Below are 19,271 nucleotides of genomic sequence, written 5' to 3'. Positions count from 1 at the left end.
ACTAGTAATGCTGGCATAGAGGATAGAGGATTAGAATCCGAGTGGATCTGTACAGAGATATTATGAAATGAACGAGGAGTTATTGTTGTTGTTGTTGTTGTTGTTGTTGTAGCAGGATCTCATATTGTCACATTGGGTCGGTTCGAAGTGTTGGATGTTGCAAAAATTAAGGCTGTTACGGAATTTTGCAAAGCACAATGCTACGCCGACATCATACATTTCCCTAGCGAGCCTAGGAAGGTACGTTCCGTCTGCTTCTAAGGAAAAAAGAAAGTCGTATATCAACTTCCAGAGCCCCTGTTTCTCCTATACGCACGTATGGGCTTCTATGATTGGCACCACTCCTCCCTTAAAGACTCACTCAGCCTTCCTCCCAAGTACGACAGCAGTCTTGTATACGATCAATCCACCATTTGCCAGATATTCAGCAAACAAGCGCTCACTCTCATCCAACTCTTGACTCTTCTCAGCAGTCATTCGTCCCGTTGCAGTGAGCATACCCCTGACTTGCCCCGAGATCTCGCCAAAAACCTTGATAGCAAAGTCCGTCTCGTACCTGAGTAACCACCATCATCAGCATGCCTCAATTACCTGGACTACCTCGACTTATAGTTGGGTTGTAGAGTTGTAGTTCAGTGCTTCGCTCGTGACTCGTATCTTACCACCATCCGAGTATGAAAGAAACACAGGCCAACAAAGACATGAATATGAAAACAAGTGACTAACCTCAATAGTCTCGGTACAAGATCCGGATTAACAGTCTCCACCTTTTCGAACAAACCGCTGGTCTCAAATATCTCATCAAGTTTATAGTTGAGAGATCCTTGCAAGAGCCCACCACTGGCTCTGTCAAACGCTTCGGCAAAGTTTGCCAACTCCGTTTTCGAATCGTCTATCTCGAGACTCTTGTCGACGAGTATCCAACCTGGGGCCATTGCATCCTGCCACTGAAGGTATCCTCCTGGCTCTATCCATGACAGATGGAAGTGTTAGCACATTGACGACTTCATTGACGACTTACAGCAGACCCGACACTGCATTACAAGAGACAGACTCGGAACATACTCAACATGGATCCCACATTCTGCACAACTTTCGCAAAGTTGTCTATACCTCTGAGCCCACCAGCAAGGAAGCGGATATGTATTATGTCAAAGGTGCCAACAAACTTATCGGGCGGAGGTTCAAGACAATTGTACAAGTCGAAAGAAATATTCTCTGGACATGTCCATGCTGGCGGGTACTGTCTATCGGAGATATCCAGTCCTACAATAGTGGCATTGGGATGTTGTTCTGCGAGTTCGGACGCCCAGATTCTGTCATTGAGGTACGTCAGCACACTATTCTTTCAGCGAGGAGGATGAGAGCTTGCTGGGCGACGTTCTCGTTCGATCAAAATCGGATTGAACTTTCTGCCCACCTGAACCTGCTCTGGGTACGTGCAATGAAAAAAGAGGGAAACCGGTACGTACCCATTCCCGGTCGCCACGTCGGCAATCTTCACCCCCGATCTCTCAGCCAGGCGCTGTACCTTGGGATGTAGTAACCACTTTGTTCGCTTTGTGGTCAAGAAGTGTTGACCGTAGAGCCTAGCATGGGCGTGTCAGTTCATACATCGAGACTTGGAGGAAGGATGTGTAGGGTCAAGCGTATTTACCGAACGGAGGCGTCGAAATCGCGACCCAGAAAATATTGATCCTTTGCTGTCTCTGGAGCCATTGTTGATGGAAGATATATCTGAAAGGCCCTCCTATGTCAGGCGGCATTCCCATGGCTCTTTTATGTGACATCGAACGATGCCGAAATCATTCGGAATATGCCATCACATCTCCACCATCCCCTCCATTGTCGTTAAGAAAACCTGTGGGAGATTTATTGATCTGCAGCGCGTATATGTATCCTATCAACGTCTCACATGCGAGAGCCGAAACCATGATACCATGGGCCCTAAAGAGAGAGTTGGACGGTATGTACTAGTGGGACAAGCTCTAGTCAGCGTTTTGGTTTCTTGTCTCAAGTCGCATCATGCCGGCGGCAACAACGGAACGTATTCGTTCTGGCATACTAAAGTTTCCTGCGCCAGTGTGGGATGCCTGAACGCCTAGAATTGTGCAATACGTAACGCGATCTGAAGAAGGTAAACCTAGGTAGCTAAGTAGCTTTTGACACTGTCTTTTTTCAGGCAATTCATCGACAGCGCCGGCGCCCTCGCTAGCCACTGGAGTAGCGACTACGTACAGATAGATACATACCTGACCTCGTATGCAAATGTTCGCTCAGGTGGGCAGCTTTTCAGGTTGCGTAAAAGTGCAGGGGGGTAAGCAGGATGGTCCACTGGAGATACTGGTGTTTGGCTTTTTCAACCATCGCATAAGCTTACTCTTGTCTTGTATACCTGGTATCTATCCCCCATGGCGCCAAAGGTATGGTCGAACTGCTCGCGCCTCACCCCGGATCGGGAAACAGGGTGATGCCGCTCTTTCACAATCCCGGCTCGCGCGAGCCGCCTCACCGGTCATGGCGGCGAAGAAAGAGACGGACTAGACGACGAAATTTCTTTGCATTACCCTCAAGATAACGATGTAGTCCGAGAGACTACTTAGTGCGTCGTTTGTATTCTACACCACCAGAGTCTTGCCGGTATATCAAGTGTATCCGTACCCCACACTCTTTTGTCTAATAATCTATTCAGGTCTTTGTCTTCTCCTTTCACGCGATGCTGTAGATGTCAGAATCAAACTCTAGATGATCAATCTTGTCCCTGCCCTCGGCGCCTCGATTCACCCACACACTCACGCTGGTTCCAGGACACATGAAGCCGCCGAGTCCTTCGTCGTCAATCGTGACCTCGTCAGTCTGCCAGCCCAGCACATCCGTCCACACCTCTCCCTTGTGCTCTTTGCCCACGAACATGCGCTTCTGGCCTGGGCCGGCATTGGACAAGACACACGCCAACCCCGCCGGCCTGTCCTCTGTCCCCCGGCGCACAAAGCCCAGACAATTCGCGTCGTCAAAGTAGTCATCCTGCTCGCCGTACGCGAACAGCTTCCTCGCCAGCACCAGGTGAGGCAGTCTATCACCGCACGACGGCGGCTCCTCGTGGTCGCCCTTCATCCCGTACAGATCCCCGTAAAACACACACGGGTAGCCCGTGTTCCGCAGCAGGATCAGCGCGTAGGCAATGGGCTTGAAGAAGCCCTCGATGCGCGTCGCGACCGTCTGTCCGGGCTGGGTGTCGTGGTTCATGACCACGGTGACGGCGCTCTCGGGCCGGGCCTGGGCCAGGCTCCCGTCAAAGACCCCGCGCAGGTCGGCCGACTCGGTCGTGGACAGGCGCGAAAACGTGTTCAGCAGCGGCGAGTCGTACAGGGAGAACTTGTGGTCCATATCGTCGAGGTACTTGAGCATCTCGTCGACGTCGCCGGACCAGAACTCGCCGACGAGGAAGAGTGAGTTCTTCCCGAACCGGCGCTCCAGGTTGGCGACGAACTCGTTGGTGAAGCGCTCGCTGAAGTGCTGGCACGCGTCGAAGCGGAAGCCGGCGAGCTTGAACTCGCGCACCACCCACTCGCCCCAGTGCGTGACGTCCCGCTCGACCTCGGGGTGCGAGTAGTCGACGTCGGCGAACATGAGGAAGTCGGCGTTGCCGTCCTCGTCGCCCACCGAGTGCGACCAGTGCTTGTTGTCGCCGAGGATGCGGAAGATGCCCGTGCGCTCCGCCCCGGCGTCGTAGTCGGTCCCCGAGAAGTGCTCCCAGTGGTACTTTTGGGACGAGTACGTGTCCCCTCGGCCGGGGAAGTCGAAGCCCAACCACGCCGAAATCTCAAACGGCTCGCCGACCTCCTGGGTCCGGTCGCCCTGGTCGACTTCGATCACGCGGCACTTCTCCTGCCGGTCCGCCCCGGCCTTGTGGTTCAGCACCGCGTCAAAGTACAGGCCGACACCGACGTCCTGGGCGTGCGCCACCAACGCGTCGAGGTCGGAGCGCGGGCCCCATTTCGTCGGCTTGCCTCCCTTTTGGTCGAATTCGCCCACGTCGTAGAGATCGTAGATGTCGTAGCCGTTGGCCTGCGACCCGCCTTGGCCTTTACAGGCCGGCGGGAGCCAGACGTTGTCGATGCCGATGTCCTTGAGGCTCTGCAGTGCGGTTCGTAGTCGGATCCAGTGTTTTTGGTCTGCCGGCACGTTCCACTCGAAACCTTGCAGCAAGCAGTAGTTCTCTGGGGTTTTGGCCATCGTTGGAGTTGCGTAACACCGGCTGCAGCCTGATACCTCGTAAAACCGGTGTATATGTTGGCAGTATGAAATCTCGCAGGCTCCAGAGGACAGGAGTGGCCCTGGACCAAAAAGAAGGGAATCTAAACCAAAAAGGATACTCTATGCGAGAAAAATGACTAGACAGAGGAAATAACAAGTCTACGAGTAGTCTTTGCTGTGTCCAGTTGTGACACCGTGGGCGACCTGCGTACATACATATATACACATGTCTTCTGCAGATGGACGAAGTGTCCTCCCCGATGCTGCCAACTTCTTGCCGCATTTCACATGGCACAAACTTCAGATTGATACAGAATGATATCATTGTACATGCACCACGAGTAGAGCTGGCACCGCCACAGTGGTTCTCGGCGTCAGTGGCATCCAAACATATCATGACATTATGAAACATGGGGCACTATTCGCATCGTCGTGCACTACGAGTACGAGGACGAGGACCGACTGGCTCCCTTCCTATTGACACGTGCAGTGGTCCACCTTCTACTCTACCTCAAGGATGACTCACGTGACTTATCACGTGTCGATGGTGCGCTCACGTCTTTCGTCGATCGTTCTCTCAAGTCGGTCCTTTTTTCCTCTCCGCTACATAATTGCATACTCTCATTGGGAACTGTCATTATCTTCTCATCAGTCCACACCTCCTGCGGCCATTCTGTTTCTAGACTCACCCTCGCGCATGCTCGATCTGCTTGCTCGGCTCCACGACGATCCTCTGCAGCAGGACAATGCTCTGACGCGCGACGATTTCTGAAACGCCACTATAGACGAGCGATAAGTCTGAATTTATCCACTAACTATACTACACCAGCGATACTTTCAGAGGCTCCTTCCTTATGTCTTCATCGTCGAGATTCATTGGAGTTTAGTCTGCGAGGGGCTTATTCACTCAGAAACATATGAACAGAGGGGCAACGTTCCCGACTAATCCGTCCAGAGAGTCTAAAATTAAGAGATTGAGGTATGCCCTTTCCCAGACGACGTCTCCGTGAATCGCAGGCTTCAGCTCAGCCTAGCTTCAACGTTGATTTCTCTCGGATTCGCTTTCCAAACCTTTCCAAGACCAACGGGATCGGGATGCAGGCCAGGGCAATAAAGCCCAAGAGTGAGTTGCCCCAGCCCAAAGTCAGGGATTTGTACATCGGAGACCCAGCGAGAGGGAGGACGGCGCCCACAAGTGATCGAGTAGCGGTAAGGGTCGCTACAGCGGATGCAGCGTATGTGGGGTAACAGTCGATCAGATAAGTTTGAATGGGTAAAAAGATACCAATCATTCCGAAGCCGAAAGGGGCCAGTCCGATGATGGGCACGATCCATTGTACCTTCTTGTCCGCCGCCCAGCCGTACCAGAAGAAGCTGATTGGAATAAAACAGGCGAAGAAGATCATCAGCGGCATTCGCATTTCCGGCTGGAATTCGCCCCCATTGCGTTCCATCAACCTCACGACCATGCGATCTGAGCTTAAAGCGACTATAGCCGCCCCAATGAAGAAACCGATGCCGAGTCCGAGGTAAGCCAGACCGGTCATTTGAGGAGACCACTTATACTGGCCTTCGAAGACCTCTGTGATCGTGGTGAAGAGCAGATACATCAGACCGTAGGCAATCGACATGTACAGAGACAAGACGAAGACGATCGGAGACTTGACGAGCATTTGCAAGGGCCGGAGCATCCCTATGCGGAGAGCATGCTGAGGGCTGACGGGACCGGTCTCTCGGTCATACCAGCTGATCAGGTCGTTACGGCCGAGCTCTTTGGCTAGTCGCTGTGTCTTCCAGCGGATCAAGACTCGGGCATATGTCTCTTTGTTGAGTAGCTCGATGCCGACCGTGGCCACGCCACCGGCGATTAACAAAACCCAGAAGACCCATCGCCACCCGGCTTGTTGGGCGATGAAGCCGCCACAGATCGGCCCTACCACTGGACCAAAGAGCGGACCGGCGCTCCAAATGGACGTTGCCATACCGCGTTGGGCGACCGGAAACATATCAGCGATAAGACCTGCGCCCACAGTCAGGCACCCCGATCCGCCAATGCCGGCCATGAACCGAGAGAAGACCAGGAGACCGATGTTGGGGGCACGAGCGCAACCGATCTGCCAGGCGACGAAGAAGATATTCGTGCAGGTTAGCACGATCCGTCGCCCGCATATCTCACTCATGGGTGCGAGCACCAAGGGGCCGAACTAGGGTTCAGGTCAGCAAAGACCGTCCGTAAGAGTGTGGTGCACACACTGGGTTTCCCATTGATCTGCCAGACTCCCAAGATGGTGAACTTACCGCGTATCCAAGAACATAAACACTCACGCTGAATGCAAGGAGGGTCTGCTGTTTTACATCAAACTCTCTCGCCATAAATCCGGCTGCGGGAGCGAACATGCTTGACGCCAAGGGAGAAACAAAAGACATTGCGGACGTCAAGAGCAGCAGCAACATTTTTCGCCGCCATGCGAAATTCAGCGGATTCTCGGGGTCGTCTGGCCCTTCCCACCCAACAATACCATGATCGAGATCTGTCAGTGGTAATTCTGGTGGTTGATTCTGGATCCTGCTGACTTCGCTGCGTGTGCTGTAGATTCTCTCCAATACTGGAATCTCTTCTCGGAGCTCGTGCGTCTCATAGTCACGGTTTGCGTCGAACTGCAGAGGCTGAATGGCAGGATCGCTGCGGCGGCTTTCATTCGACGAATCGGACCTGCCTGGCTTTTCGGAGCCCTTTTCTGCGTCAATGCTCGGATCGGAACGAGACGAATCTCGGGTATTTTTTTCATTGTTGGCTAAGGGGTCTGCCATAGCGAAGACGAGCTTTGACGAGCCGGAGTCGCTAATAGAAGTAGCGAAAACACTTGGAAGAGGTCATTGACTCCATATGTAGCATGAAAGGAGGCGCAGGAGGGAAAGAGCATCGAGGAGTAGCTTCGATTCTTCCTTTCAAGAGAAGAGACCGGCATCTCGTGCTTGCAGGTACTCATACTCCGTACTTACTTCTGATGTGCACAACCCGAGATCTATGAAACTTATGCCAATGCATAAACATGCACACATGGCCTCTGGGGCTGGCTGTCCACTCCAGTGTTCGGTCACGTGGCAGCCTTGCATAGTTCTCTGATATTACCGCTGCCAATGATAACGAGGTGCTCTGAGTCGAGCGCCGTGTTTGGTGCTATGGTCAGTTTCTGCGCCGACGTTCAAATTCAAACCCAAAATTCAATTTATTGACAAATCATGGCTCGGCTTGTGGTGATTGTCGACTCGGAGTCGTTCTGCGCATGGACCCAAAACAAGATCCCGTACGGAGGACGGATGGGCAATGCACTCACCGGTCCGCGGACTGTCCACTCAGCCCTCCGAGTGCGAGCTCCTCTTGAGATTACAGAAGATGTGTTTGTAATTTTTCTGTCAGTTACTACCACAGTACGGAGTACTTGATAGCGTGCCGTGGCTCTTAAGACGAGAATGTCTCCATTGGTACTAATCTAGTCTGCATACTCCTTCAAGCACGCTGTGGGACCCGTTTTCAGCGACGCAGCCCGGTCCGCGACGATGGACGAGATGAGCGAGGTGAACGATTTCTTCACACCGCCTGGGAAGAGGAGAAACAGGCTGCCGGAGTGGTTGGATCACTTCAACCAAGCAGACCTGAAAACCCTGTTCAAATGCTGCGTTGCGGCATGGGTCATGACTCTCTTGATCCTCATCAATCCGGCCCTGAGGGTAATCGGACAGGCGACATTTTTCGGTGTCGTCGTCATCATTATTGCGCCGCCATCGGGTGTTGTGTTCATGGGACTGGCGGCCGGTCTTACGGTCCTGGTCGGCATGTGTCTAGCCTGGGCTTGGGGAGTCATCTCTATGAAGGCCGCTCTTTCAACACGACCGGCGGCAGATCTACAGCGCCAGTACCAAACGCTACAGGAATCCATCCCACCAAATTCGCCCAGCACTTTCCTGCAAGTTGCCATTTTCGAAGGATACATGCTCGACACAAGAGTGACCATCACCTATTTCTGCATGATCGGCCTGTTCGTCTATCTGATCGCCCGATTGCGTGTGGCCGCACCTAAACTGACCTTGGTGTCACTTTTTGGGATCATCATCAGCGACACTTTCCTCACAGTTGGTCCATTGCTGCCGACATTCAACGGAACCTTGGCTCGAACACTTGTCATCCCTGCCTCCATAGGCGTGGCGCTCAGCCTGATCTGCAATGTTCTGCTGTTTCCCAAATCCACGTCACATCTGGTGCTGGATGATATGGAGAAAATGCTGCCCCCCATGCACAAATTCATCGAGGCGTGCTCCATACACTTCGCAACGCCCAGCATGACCATGGATTTAGCCCGACTGAAGCAAACCAAGGCGAACCTCGTTCAGACGTACGGTGGGTTGGATCTGAAGCTCAAATTTTTGGCCTTGGACGTATCCTTCTGCAGGTGGAGCGCCGGTGACATCAAATCGCTCCGTGACCCCGTTCGGCAATTACTACTATCTTTTCTTTCTCTTCTGCATATTCAAATCGGGGTCCAAGAATTCAGATTAAAAGACGATGAACTACTCCAACTTGCAGAACAGATACACGGAGCTCTTGAAAAGCATGAAGTCTCGGGAGAATATCAGCTTATGAGAACTTTGGATCTGCGGAGAAACTTCCGTGATGAAAGAGACAAATCGATTATAGAAGATTCATTGAAGGATTTCGCGGTTTCGTCCAGAAACTTGCTGCAGACCGCTCAGCAGGCACTTGAATGTGTCGGAGAGGGTATCAGAGAGTGCAACCGAAAAAGGTGGTCCATGAAATTGGCCCAGGCTGATTGCGAAAAGAGACGTCATACTTATGACGGGGTGCTGAGAGAGCTGCAACTTCACAAGGATAAGTTTGTCGCCGAAGTGGCCTCGAGTCTCTGGTCAAGGTACGCTCAACATTCACAATCGACCGGCCCAAATGCAGGACTTTCCTCGAAATCGACTCATTCCTTGGCCGGTCTTGTGCGCGTCCTTGTATTGGAAGAAAGATTGATCCACTTCGCGGATTCGGTACAGTCGCTGCTTGGTCGCGTCAGAACACTAGAACATGAAAGGATCAAGACCAAGCTTTGGATGCCAGGCAGTCTGAAGGACGTGATACCCTGGGTGCTTGCCACCGACGCGGGAAGTGACGAACTGGACCCTCAACTCAACCGCATCCAGACTGTGACCGAACGAGGAGAAGGATCCACCACGAAACAGAGTCCTATCGACAACGAACCGCCTGCGTTGAGCGTGGAGCTGACAAGTTCGAACGTCGTCAAGCCACGAGGAGGACGACGACGAAGTGGGGTCGCCAGGCTGACGATAGCCGTGGTAGGCTGGTTGAGCAGTACCGAAGGAGTATACGCCCTGAGGATGCTGATCCTTACAATGGCCCTCGGGGCCATCGCCGCCAATAAACACACCGCGGGCTTCTTTTACCGTGAAAAGGGGATATGGGGTCTGATCATGGGACAGTTCGCTCTCGCCCCGTACACGGCAGATTTCTTGTTCGGTCTCATCCTTCGGCTTTGTGGCACAGTCCTGGGAGCCATCATCGGGTTGGCTGCCTGGTACATCGGTGCCGGAGATGGCCCAGGCAATCCTTACGGCATGGCTGCGATCCTGGCCCCGGCCATTGTCGTCGCCATGTGGCTGAGACTATTCACCAAACCGGTGTTTCTACAGGCCATCATGATCACCACCGCGACGGTCTACCTGGTCGTCGCGTACAGTTGGGTGGACACGCACATGCCGAGATTTGGCAACCCCGGGGTGGGATACGAGGTGTTCTGGCGGCGGATGCTCCTCGTGATTATCGGTTTCACAGCCGCCACGTTGGTGACTCTGCTCCCCCGGCCCCCGTCCGCGAACCGCCACTACCGCGAACTGCTCCTGAACGCCCTGGGTACCGTCAAGGACCAGTACGCGCTCTTCGTCGGCTGCAAAGCCTCGGTCCATTCCCCGTCCACCATCAAAGAGATCGCCGAAAAGATGGCAGTCGGCCTGGGCGAGATCTTGGTCCCGGCCGAATCGGGCGTCAAATTGACCAGACTCGAGTTCTCCACGTCCACGATCGATTCAAACACCCTCGGGCTGGTGTGCCACCTTTGCATGAATCTAAACCAGTACATCACCCAGCTGATCATGTACGTCAACTCGCTCCCCGCCGACGCCAAAGAACGCTTCTTCGGTGACACTGGGGCGGCAGAAGAGCAGAATGTGGCCAACGTCATGGCCGTGCTGACCATCGCGCAACACGGGTTGAAGAACGGGAAACCACTTCCCACGGTTCTGCCCGTACCGCTGATGGAAAAGGCACTCGCGAGGATGGAGAACAGGCTGAGGGAAATGGGCACGAATCTCGGCAAGATGGACCACAGCGTGCTCGAGAAGAGGGAGACTCGCAGGTATCTTTCGGCCCTCTCTGCCTTCACGCAATTCCTCGGGAGCATGGATGAACTTGTGCTTGTCGTGAAGAGGGCAGTGGGCGAAACCAGCTACATTGACCCGGTCGCGTACTGACTTGGTCGTTGGCTTTTCCCAGGGAGAGCCGGGAGCGTGACTGTACGCCATTCACACGTAGGTGGTAGGCCGAAGACTTTCTATACAGGCGGATTATTGTACCGCCACACGTGATTGATATAGACGGCCAGACGAAACAACGGCAATACACACTAGTAGAGTGCTGAGGCGACCTTCTTATGTGTATACTCATCATGCCTCCCTTTTTTAAAAATTGGATCTTGTAACTTAAATTTCGACCGTCCTTCAAGGGTCCAAGCGTAGTAGTGAGGTGGTCCTTTCTGGAGCCGCGTAGTACGGTGTTTACGATAAAACTACAACTGAGCTTTGAATTGAAGAAACCGGTCTGTTCCATCTAGAGGTTCGTTTTATAGAGGCAACTCCATCTCTCGTCAATTTACCCCTTGCTCCTGCGGTTGGCGGGTGATCGCTAGGCGAGCAAACCGTATCGAGTTCAAATCCCATCAGTTGAGGAGACAAATGGTTCATTGGAAGGCGATCCTGGGGTTTGGGCTGGGGAAAAGTCAAGTAAGTGTTAGGAACTGCTCAAAGCCAAAACAAAGAGACGTGGACGAGAGAACAAGGCAAGGCAAGGAAGGACGGACGACCTCGAAGATCGTGCTTGAGAATCAGTTCGACAAAATACGTGTGTGTCCATAAGGAGGACAATGTATATCTTTGAGTGAGACTTTCAGAGGTACACATGTCCCTACCTAGGTAGGAGGTATCTTGTTGTACAGGGGGTTTGGACCTGTTTGACGACGTCCCCGAGACCAATTGTCTGTCTAGAAGAAGGGCGTCGCAGTCACCGTCGCCCGACACATACACACACACAGTGTATACTATATATACCGACACGACACACTTATAGCTTGGATTGAGACTTGGCCTTTCCGAGAATTGGTTCAAGTTTCGTTGCTAGAAAAATGTATGTCAGCCAGCGGCCCATTTGATCGTCCTTTTTTGGGTGTTTCTGACAATGTTTGCAACGTCGACAAGTCGTCCAGAGTCAAAGAAAAAACAGTAAAAACTAAACTCACCCTTCATGACGTTGCCCTTGACCTTCAATTTCCCACCCATGAAGAGTGTCTGAGCCTTGGACTTGCCGGCGACCAATTTGCCAAAGTTTTCATCCGTCAGAATCAATGTGACTATATTTTTGCGGAGTTTGTATTAGAGTATGCTTCTTCGAGGCCCATGTTCTGTCAGGTAGAGAGGTTCGAAAGGATCTCACACACCATCTGCTTTCTTGGGAGGTTGTCCTTTGCCGACCTTTCCACTCTCTTTCAGGTCCAGGTACCAAGACTCCTTTTCATTCTTGTCGTTTGTCAATTCAAAGGCGAAGACCGCACCACCATTCTTGATGGCGGCTTTTCTTTCGGCGTCGTTGGACAAGGCGTCGCTGATGGCGTCAAAGGCTTCAGAGGAAGGGAAAGCGTCTGTGGAGAAGAAGAAGCAGCGCAACAACGTTAGCACATCATGTTGTGTTTTGATAAAATTAAAACCAACTCTCACACGCGCGAAAGAAGACCATTCTGCGCATACATACCGCTTTTGAGAGACATTGTTGTTTCTGGTGTAAGACTCAAAACTCGGGCTCTGGTGGAAAGGGTGAGATGGTTTGCAGTAGGAGACGGGGAGAATTCAGGTAGGGTTGGCCCAGATGTCGGATCCTCAAGTGATTATAATCAGTTTACTTAAAATCTAGGTAAAGTAAGGTAATAGAGAAAGGAAACATGAGAGATCGATCACGAGGGCTTTTCAAAAAGAAAGATGACAAGGATACACTCCGTAACTCGAAATGCCTAGGCAAATTGGTCAACACTGAAATACGTCACTGTATACACAGTAATTGTGCATGTGAAAAGTCTCTCGCCGAGGCTCAGCATGTGTATACACACAATATTACAACAAAACACATGGGATCCAGGGCCCTAGCTCCTTCTACTCTCTCTCCCCACAACGATCGCCCGGGACTATGTACATCTCGGTACCAAATGGCAGACAAATACTGGAGCAACTTGGTACCGTTACATATCATTGTCATATGTTGTCATATGTACCAACACTCATCCGAGGACAACTTTTGATATTTTCTATTCTTCTGGCTTGTAAACAGCATCTTGACTAAGTACAGCCATTCTCTTAAAGAATCTTCGCCATTCCAGGGGATCTCCAGATGCCTTGACGAAATTGACCTCTACAAGTCCAGTATCGACGAGCTCAAGTGCAATCTCACCTCGTAGAGAACATCCTCGACTATCTTGTGCCTTGACCTTGATTCGACATTCCACATCCCTGGCTGTAGGTCGAGGTGTGTTCGGAGTCGGTACTCCCAGCCGGCTCAAAGCTTCCAGGATATATGGGAATAGCAAATGTAATGCCCAAACAGAATAGAACTTGGTCATTCCGTGAGAAGGTAGAATGTCACCGAATTTACGAGCCATTTGCGTTCTGGTCAACGGCACCATAGGACGCTGTGAGAATTGCTGGGTCGCCGGTTCATCGAGGAGGAAGTTGGTGGTTGACATGGATTGTGTAGCAAATCCGCCTGCGCTCAAACCGTGCGCCGCCTGCGTGTTGAAGGATGTGAGATCTGTTGGCCGTCTCCAATCAAACAGCATGTCTTCGGTCGGGATTTCAGGTTGCGTTGACGATAGTTTGGCCGCAGGTCCATCAATGTCCATTTCGTCGACAGACTTTTGTCGCTGCGTACCAGCCAAAGGATCTGAATCAAAGCTGACATGTAGTGCTTCAAACATGTCTGTGGCCAGAGTGATAGGATCATTGAGTCTGCCCTTCTGGTCCAGAAATCTATTGGGTCTCGTGAACCACGGATGCCGCCGAACATCTTCAAGGGAGAATCTCGACTTGACATCAACTCGCATCATTCCTCGAAGAAGCGACAATACTTCGGAAGGAAGCGCCTCCCATAGCTCGTCATCGGGTCGTCCGTTGCTGGAAATGTACTCGCTGTACTCGTTCGGTCTGCCATATTCGTCTCGTCCTTCTACCGGACGACTCCACGGCGTATTTCCCGCGAGCAAAACAAAAAGGACGACACCGCAGGACCATATATCCGCCATATCGGCTGCATAGCCGGCGACTTTCGTGCCTGGTTGCGAGCTACACGACAACACTTCGGGAGCAACATATGGTGGGCTCCCACAGAGAGTTGTTGCAAGTTTTCTCCGGCCTCCGTATTCGAATAATGTGGCCATGCCGAAATCAGCGATCTTGAGGTCTCCCTCCGCAGACAGCAGCACGTTCTCAGGTTTGATATCTCGATGAGCCACCCCTTTTGCATGCATGTAACCAATGGCACTGATCATCTGCGTAAAGTAGACGTGGGCAATGTCCTCGGAAACACCAGCATCTGCCTCGATCTTGTCAAAGAGATCTCCTCCTTCTGCCAGCTCCATGGCTATCCACACCCAGTCAGGATCCGCACCATGGTCGAAGAACTCGACTATGTTTTTATGTAGACCGAGATGTTTGTGTAGGGAGATCTCCATCTCGAGTTGTTTCTGTTTGATGCGGCCATATTTCTGGGCGAAGAGTTTGTTGATGAATTTGATGGCAAAGACAGGGACTTCTTCCTTGAGAGGAGCGGCTTTCTTGATACTAAGCGCGTCAGTGAGCGTTCAATCTCGATGACCAGCCATCTGCAAAAAAAAACAAGAAGTCGTTACCATGCATATGCTCCAGATCCTATTGTAGGTGAGACGATTCGAAACGGCAGCTGAGATGGCAGAGGTGCCAATTGGGAATGTGGAATGCCGTTCATGACGAGACGGTAGAGGAAGAAGGGTCTTGCTGAACGTCAACGTCGTCTCGTCATCCTTTGACGCTGTCGTTGTCTGAGAATATTGTCTCGCATATGTGGTGAGGCCGTCGATTGTATGGGCAACGCGGGCGTGTTTTCAGGTGGAGCAGACCGCGTGCAGGGCTCCAGGCGTGAAGAAACATCCAGGGCGCGCCTAAATACGAGGGTCCACTAGCTTATACAATAGCCGCCTAGGCTCACTAGTGAATATCTGTCTAGGCACTTTTAAGCAGTGGTGCCTGCGCCCCGACGTCACTTGTTACCACCGCAAAGGCGTGTCTTGTGCGCGACTTGTTACTCCAGTGACACTCCCACAGTCAACAAGGCCCGAAACTTCAATCGATCCTCCCACGCACCACTAACCTTCGTCGTTCTTGCTTCATATCTCTTGTCCAACCTCGATGATTATTCCATTGTGAAAAGAACTCCTCAATCCTTCTTGTACCTTTTCTTGTCTTCTTGCGTTGTACAGTCGAGTCTTTTCTGGCGCCGGCACAGCGGACCTTGCTTTTTGTTGTCTAGAACATTGTTCCGTTTGCAGCATTCCAAGCTCATACATTCTCACCATCTTCGAAAGCAGACTTTTGTCTCCACCGTCCGTCGAATCTTTATAACCTGTCACCACTGTTATGGACTTTGCTCTTGAATATACTCAGAACGCAGCTCCTGGCTTGTCCACAATGGCGGAACAACAGAAATTCTCGGCTGTACCGAGAAAGGCAGATACTCAGAGCGTCACGAAAAGGTACGTTCGTTCAGGTCAACTCTGTCTCTTGCTCTGGTCATTAACGATGGCATAGACTTCAGTCTGAACTGATGACGCTGATGATGTCTCCCACTCCGGGAATCTCGGCCTTTCCAGATGCAGATGGCAACTTGCTACACTGGACCGCCACCATCATCGGACCCAAAGACACCCCATACGCAGACCTCAATCTCAAGCTTAGCTTTGAATTCCCGGGAAACTATCCTTATGTTGCTCCTACCGTACTCTTCAAGACGCCGATCTACCATCCAAACATTGATTTCAGCGGGAGGATATGCCTCGACATTCTCAAGGACAAGTGGAGTGCAGTCTACAATGTGCAAACGGTACTTTTGAGTTTGCAGAGTTTGCTCGGGGAGCCCAATAAGTATGAAACTTTTGGATAAGTGTGACGACAAAATAACTGACATTGAGTTAGCGCGAGCCCTTTGAACAACGAAGCTGCCCAACTTCACCAGAAAGACCCTGAGGAGTATCAGCGAAAGGTCTTGGCCCGTCATCAGGATATCGATGATTAAACAATTCTGCACTTGAGAAGATGGGATGGGCATGACCCTCATATTGTTTGGTCCCTAGATTGAATAAGAGTCCTGGCGTTGGTTGAACGGGGTCCATCTTTGGGGGCTGGCGGTGAAGTGAACATTACTTGGCGTCAAGAGCATTGGTAGGAGGGGAGTGCAAGTATTGAGCGTTGCAGTCATGTCACATTGAGCATTGTATAAACCACCTAGAAGGGATGCACCCAGAACATCCTATTCCTATTACCCTAGTCCATATCCTAACCGTTCACGTCCTGCGTCCCGGTATAGTTGGTGCCGAAATGGCAAGCTTTCATCGTAAATCACTTTTGGTCGCCAAAAACCTATTGGAGCCATCGTCTAGCCCTTCAAATAGTTCAACCCCCCAGCTCTTTGACGGGTTGTTGAACCTCGACCTCTTATCTTGCATTTGTATATCCCTCATCTCCTCCTTTGAGAAGGTGACGTTCAAACTTGCCAGGTTCTCGATGATCCTCTCCTCGTGCACGGACTTTGGGATCACGACGGTGCCTCTCTGGATGCCCCAGGCGAGGACAGCCTGTGCGACGGTGCAGTTTTTCTTGCCCGCCAGGTCCTCCCAGAAGCCATCTTCCAGGATGGGGCCGAGCTTTGGGTACTTGCCCTCGTAGGTCGGGTTCATGTTGGCCAGCGGGCTGTAGGCGATGACGGTGATGTTGTTGTCGGCGTGCCAGTCGACAAAGTCCTGCTGCTGGAGGTAAGGGTGGGTCTCGAACTCGTGCGCGTACGGGCAGATGTCGCAGTTTTTCAGGATCTGGTCGAGCTGGCGAGGGGAGAAGTTGCTCACGCCGATGTGGCGGGTCCCGTTTGACCGGACGAGATCCTCCATGGCCCGCCAGGTGTCGAGGATGGACGTGTCCTGGTCGATGACGGTCCGGCCGGGCGACTGGTTCGGGAGGAACGCGACGGGCCAGTGCATCAGGTACAGGTCGAGGTAGGGGATGCCGAGGTCGGAGAGGGTCTTGTTGAGGGCGCCGGCGACGAGCTTGGGCTTGTGCGCGTCGTTCCACAGTTTGCTCGTCACCCAGTACTTGTGGCGGGGCGGGGAGTGTTTTTTGGACGACAGGGTGCGACCGACGAATGCTTCGTTGCCGTACGCCGCGGCCGAGTCCAAGTGCCTGTAGCCGGCGTCAAAGGCGTAGGTCACGGCCTCGGTCGCATTGTCGTCCTTGGAGTTCCAGAGGCCGAGGCCGATGGAGGGGATTGACAGGTGGTGGTGTTTCGATTCAGGAGACGGTCGGAGGAGCGTTTGGTCTGCGAGAACGGGTATGGGGATTGGGAGGAAGGAGAGGAGGAGAACCACGACGCCGAGGCGAGGAATGGTTGCGAGCGTGTCGCGGTACATTTCTGTTGCGTCTCTACACAAAGTCTGTGGTGGTACCTGTCGAGGCGGGCTCAGTCAATCTAGTGAAGAAGCAGTGGTATACGATCAAGTCGTGTCTCCGATCGATAAAATTCAGAACAGAACTCGAGATTCGAGGGTCCGTATCGATGTGCTCAAGTATTGATTGAATACTTGGGGTGTATGCGTACGAGTACAAGTGCTTGTACCATATGCTGGTGGTTGGTTGAAATGTCGTCACCAACAACGAAGCGAGGAGGAGAGGAAGAGGAGGAGGAGGAAGAGGGTCTCAGACTTGTCATCGTGTTGCCTGGGCGGATTCTCTTGCCCGGGACCAAGTATCCGCCAATCACGCTCTGTTATTTTCGGCGTGGAAAAACTGGCTAAGAAACTCCTTCTCCGCCTTCCCCGTCTCTACATCCCTGTCGCGGGAAACAGTTCGAGAGAAAACCATCAGAGAGGATGCCAACTTCTTACCTAGTATTCATACATATCCAACAGGGTTCTCAGTCAGCGCAATTGTCAATAGTCAGAGAATCCTTTTGACTCAGCTTTATCAACGGAATTGCACCCGCGTGTCTTTGAATTAACATTACAACGATCTGCAACACGCTGTACCAGGGTACAACATCCCAAAAAGGTAGTCCCCTTCCTAGAGAAGAAGGTCTAGTCGAAAACACTCCGCCAAGTGAGGATGTCCCACTCGACGTCCACCAGTCATGTTCCAGCTTGTCCGGACTGCCGCAACAAGGCTGTCAGCACGGTATGCATGTCAACCCGGAAATCTGCTAAAGACCGCAGGGAATTCCATACAGCGCTGTGAAATGGGTGGCTTTGTGTCCAGCAATCGGCTTTGCGCGTTGTTCAAATGCTTCAGAATGCCTTTTTAAGGTCAGACCGGACCAACAGCGGAATTGCAACCATGCAACCGTGCATGATGGGTGATGAAATTGTGTATATAAAGGTAGGTGTGGGCGCCAGGAATCATATCTTCTATCTGGTCCAGCTCCATCGACAAAGAAGCAGAATCCAAACATAGAACATTACCTTGGTCGAGAGATCTCTGACAATATCCCATCATGTCTTCACCTTTCCCAGCTCTTCCAATATGTCAGGTCACATTCCCTTCCAGCCCAATCGTCAATGCGGCATTGGCATATTCCAAGGCGCACACCAACCAATCCACCGTCAACCACTGTCTGCGCTCGGCGGCCTTCTCATTGCTTCTTATGCGCAAGCTGCCACCGTTCGCGGCCGGCGACGTCGACGTCGAGGCTGTCGTGCTGTCGAGCATTCTTCACGACATGGGTTGGGCAACAACGAAATCATTGTTGTCTACCGATAAGCGCTTCGAGGTCGACGGGGCCAACATTGCGCGGGAATTTCTCAAGTCATCAATCCGCAACAACGATGAAGAATGGGGCAAACATCGCCTTCAATTGATATGGGACGCGATCGCACTGCACACAACGCCTTCTATTGCTCACAACAAGGAGCCAGAAGTGTTTGCTGCACAGCTGGGTATCTTTGCTGATTTTGCTGGGCCAAATATACCAATTCCAGGAAACCCAATCTCGGTCGCCGAGTACAAGGAGGTCGTCACTGCCTTCCCTCGCCTTGGCTTCGGCGATCAAGTCGTGGAGATCATGTGCGGCCTTTGCCGTGACAAGAGTGAGACGACTTTTGACAACTTCGTATCTGACTTTGGTAAGTCGTTTGGTCTCGACGGAAAAGGTACGGGCAAGGAAGAATACACCAAGTTGTGTGAGGAACACAACTTTTCTAAGATGCTTTTGGGTGGTCTTGAGGCTTGTAAACAATGGGAAGACTAAATGACATTGAGACCACAACGACGAGGTGGATGAAGATGATACCATGGCAGTTGATACTGTTACCTTCTGGCTCATATACACGCTCCTTAATGGACTGTAGGATAATGCAGTTGCAGTTTCTGGACAATCAAATATTTGTACT

At 51.9% G+C, this 19,271-nt stretch overlaps 8 protein-coding genes across 9 annotated transcripts; 4 read left to right on the top strand and 4 right to left on the bottom strand.

Moving 5' to 3' along the window:
• Window positions 1-2,659: 2,659 nt before the first annotated feature.
• PV06_07901 (uncharacterized protein) lies at window positions 2,660-4,412 on the bottom strand. The gene has a single exon (XM_016409187.1). The coding sequence runs from the start codon at window positions 4,234-4,236 to the stop codon at window positions 2,710-2,712; it is 1,527 nt and encodes a 508-aa protein (XP_016260941.1). The 5' UTR covers window positions 4,237-4,412; the 3' UTR covers window positions 2,660-2,709.
• Window positions 4,413-4,875: 463 nt separating this feature from the next.
• Window positions 4,876-7,283, top strand: PV06_07900. Of its 2 annotated transcripts, XM_016409186.1 has the most exons (3): window positions 4,876-5,466; window positions 5,517-5,593; window positions 5,650-7,283. In XM_016409186.1, exon 3 carries the CDS (start codon window positions 6,097-6,099, stop codon window positions 6,463-6,465), a length of 369 nt encoding a protein of 122 aa, XP_016260940.1. In that variant the 5' UTR covers window positions 4,876-5,466; window positions 5,517-5,593; window positions 5,650-6,096; the 3' UTR covers window positions 6,466-7,283. The 2 variants fall into 2 exon arrangements, with proteins under 2 accessions (XP_016260940.1, XP_016260939.1); XM_016409185.1 differs by having other exon boundaries at window positions 4,876-6,790; window positions 6,851-7,283.
• A 413-nt stretch (window positions 7,284-7,696) lies between these two features.
• PV06_07899 (uncharacterized protein) lies at window positions 7,697-11,024 on the top strand. Its single transcript, XM_016409184.1, has one exon. The coding sequence runs from the start codon at window positions 7,819-7,821 to the stop codon at window positions 10,804-10,806; it is 2,988 nt and encodes a 995-aa protein (XP_016260938.1). The 5' UTR covers window positions 7,697-7,818; the 3' UTR covers window positions 10,807-11,024.
• A 372-nt stretch (window positions 11,025-11,396) lies between these two features.
• On the bottom strand, window positions 11,397-12,563 carry PV06_07898 (uncharacterized protein). Its single transcript, XM_016409183.1, has 4 exons — window positions 12,356-12,563; window positions 12,045-12,245; window positions 11,847-11,957; window positions 11,397-11,724 (listed from the first exon to the last, which is right to left on the bottom strand). Exons 1-4 carry the CDS (start codon window positions 12,369-12,371, stop codon window positions 11,672-11,674), a joined length of 381 nt encoding a protein of 126 aa, XP_016260937.1. The 5' UTR covers window positions 12,372-12,563; the 3' UTR covers window positions 11,397-11,671.
• Window positions 12,564-12,859: 296 nt separating this feature from the next.
• On the bottom strand, window positions 12,860-14,673 carry PV06_07897 (uncharacterized protein). The gene is made up of 2 exons (XM_016409182.1): window positions 14,499-14,673; window positions 12,860-14,430 (listed from the first exon to the last, which is right to left on the bottom strand). Exons 1-2 carry the CDS (start codon window positions 14,591-14,593, stop codon window positions 12,903-12,905), a joined length of 1,623 nt encoding a protein of 540 aa, XP_016260936.1. The 5' UTR covers window positions 14,594-14,673; the 3' UTR covers window positions 12,860-12,902.
• A 317-nt stretch (window positions 14,674-14,990) lies between these two features.
• PV06_07896 (uncharacterized protein) lies at window positions 14,991-16,233 on the top strand. Its single transcript, XM_016409181.1, has 3 exons — window positions 14,991-15,377; window positions 15,433-15,765; window positions 15,817-16,233. The coding sequence occupies exons 1-3, from the start codon at window positions 15,262-15,264 to the stop codon at window positions 15,914-15,916; spliced, it is 549 nt and encodes a 182-aa protein (XP_016260935.1). The 5' UTR covers window positions 14,991-15,261; the 3' UTR covers window positions 15,917-16,233.
• On the bottom strand, window positions 16,098-17,523 carry PV06_07895 (uncharacterized protein). Its single transcript, XM_016409180.1, has one exon. The coding sequence runs from the start codon at window positions 17,298-17,300 to the stop codon at window positions 16,230-16,232; it is 1,071 nt and encodes a 356-aa protein (XP_016260934.1). The 5' UTR covers window positions 17,301-17,523; the 3' UTR covers window positions 16,098-16,229.
• Window positions 17,524-18,376: 853 nt separating this feature from the next.
• On the top strand, window positions 18,377-19,129 carry PV06_07894 (uncharacterized protein; the record flags this gene model as incomplete). Its single annotated transcript, XM_016409179.1, has 1 exon — window positions 18,377-19,129. One exon carries the CDS (start codon window positions 18,377-18,379, stop codon window positions 19,127-19,129), a length of 753 nt encoding a protein of 250 aa, XP_016260933.1.
• Between the last annotated feature and the right edge of the window lie 142 nt (window positions 19,130-19,271).

Source organism: Exophiala oligosperma, assembly GCF_000835515.1.
Source record: "Exophiala oligosperma strain CBS 72588 unplaced genomic scaffold supercont1.7, whole genome shotgun sequence".
Taxonomy (NCBI): Eukaryota; Fungi; Ascomycota; class Eurotiomycetes; order Chaetothyriales; family Herpotrichiellaceae; genus Exophiala; species Exophiala oligosperma.
This window is presented reverse-complemented; position numbering and strand designations above follow the sequence as displayed.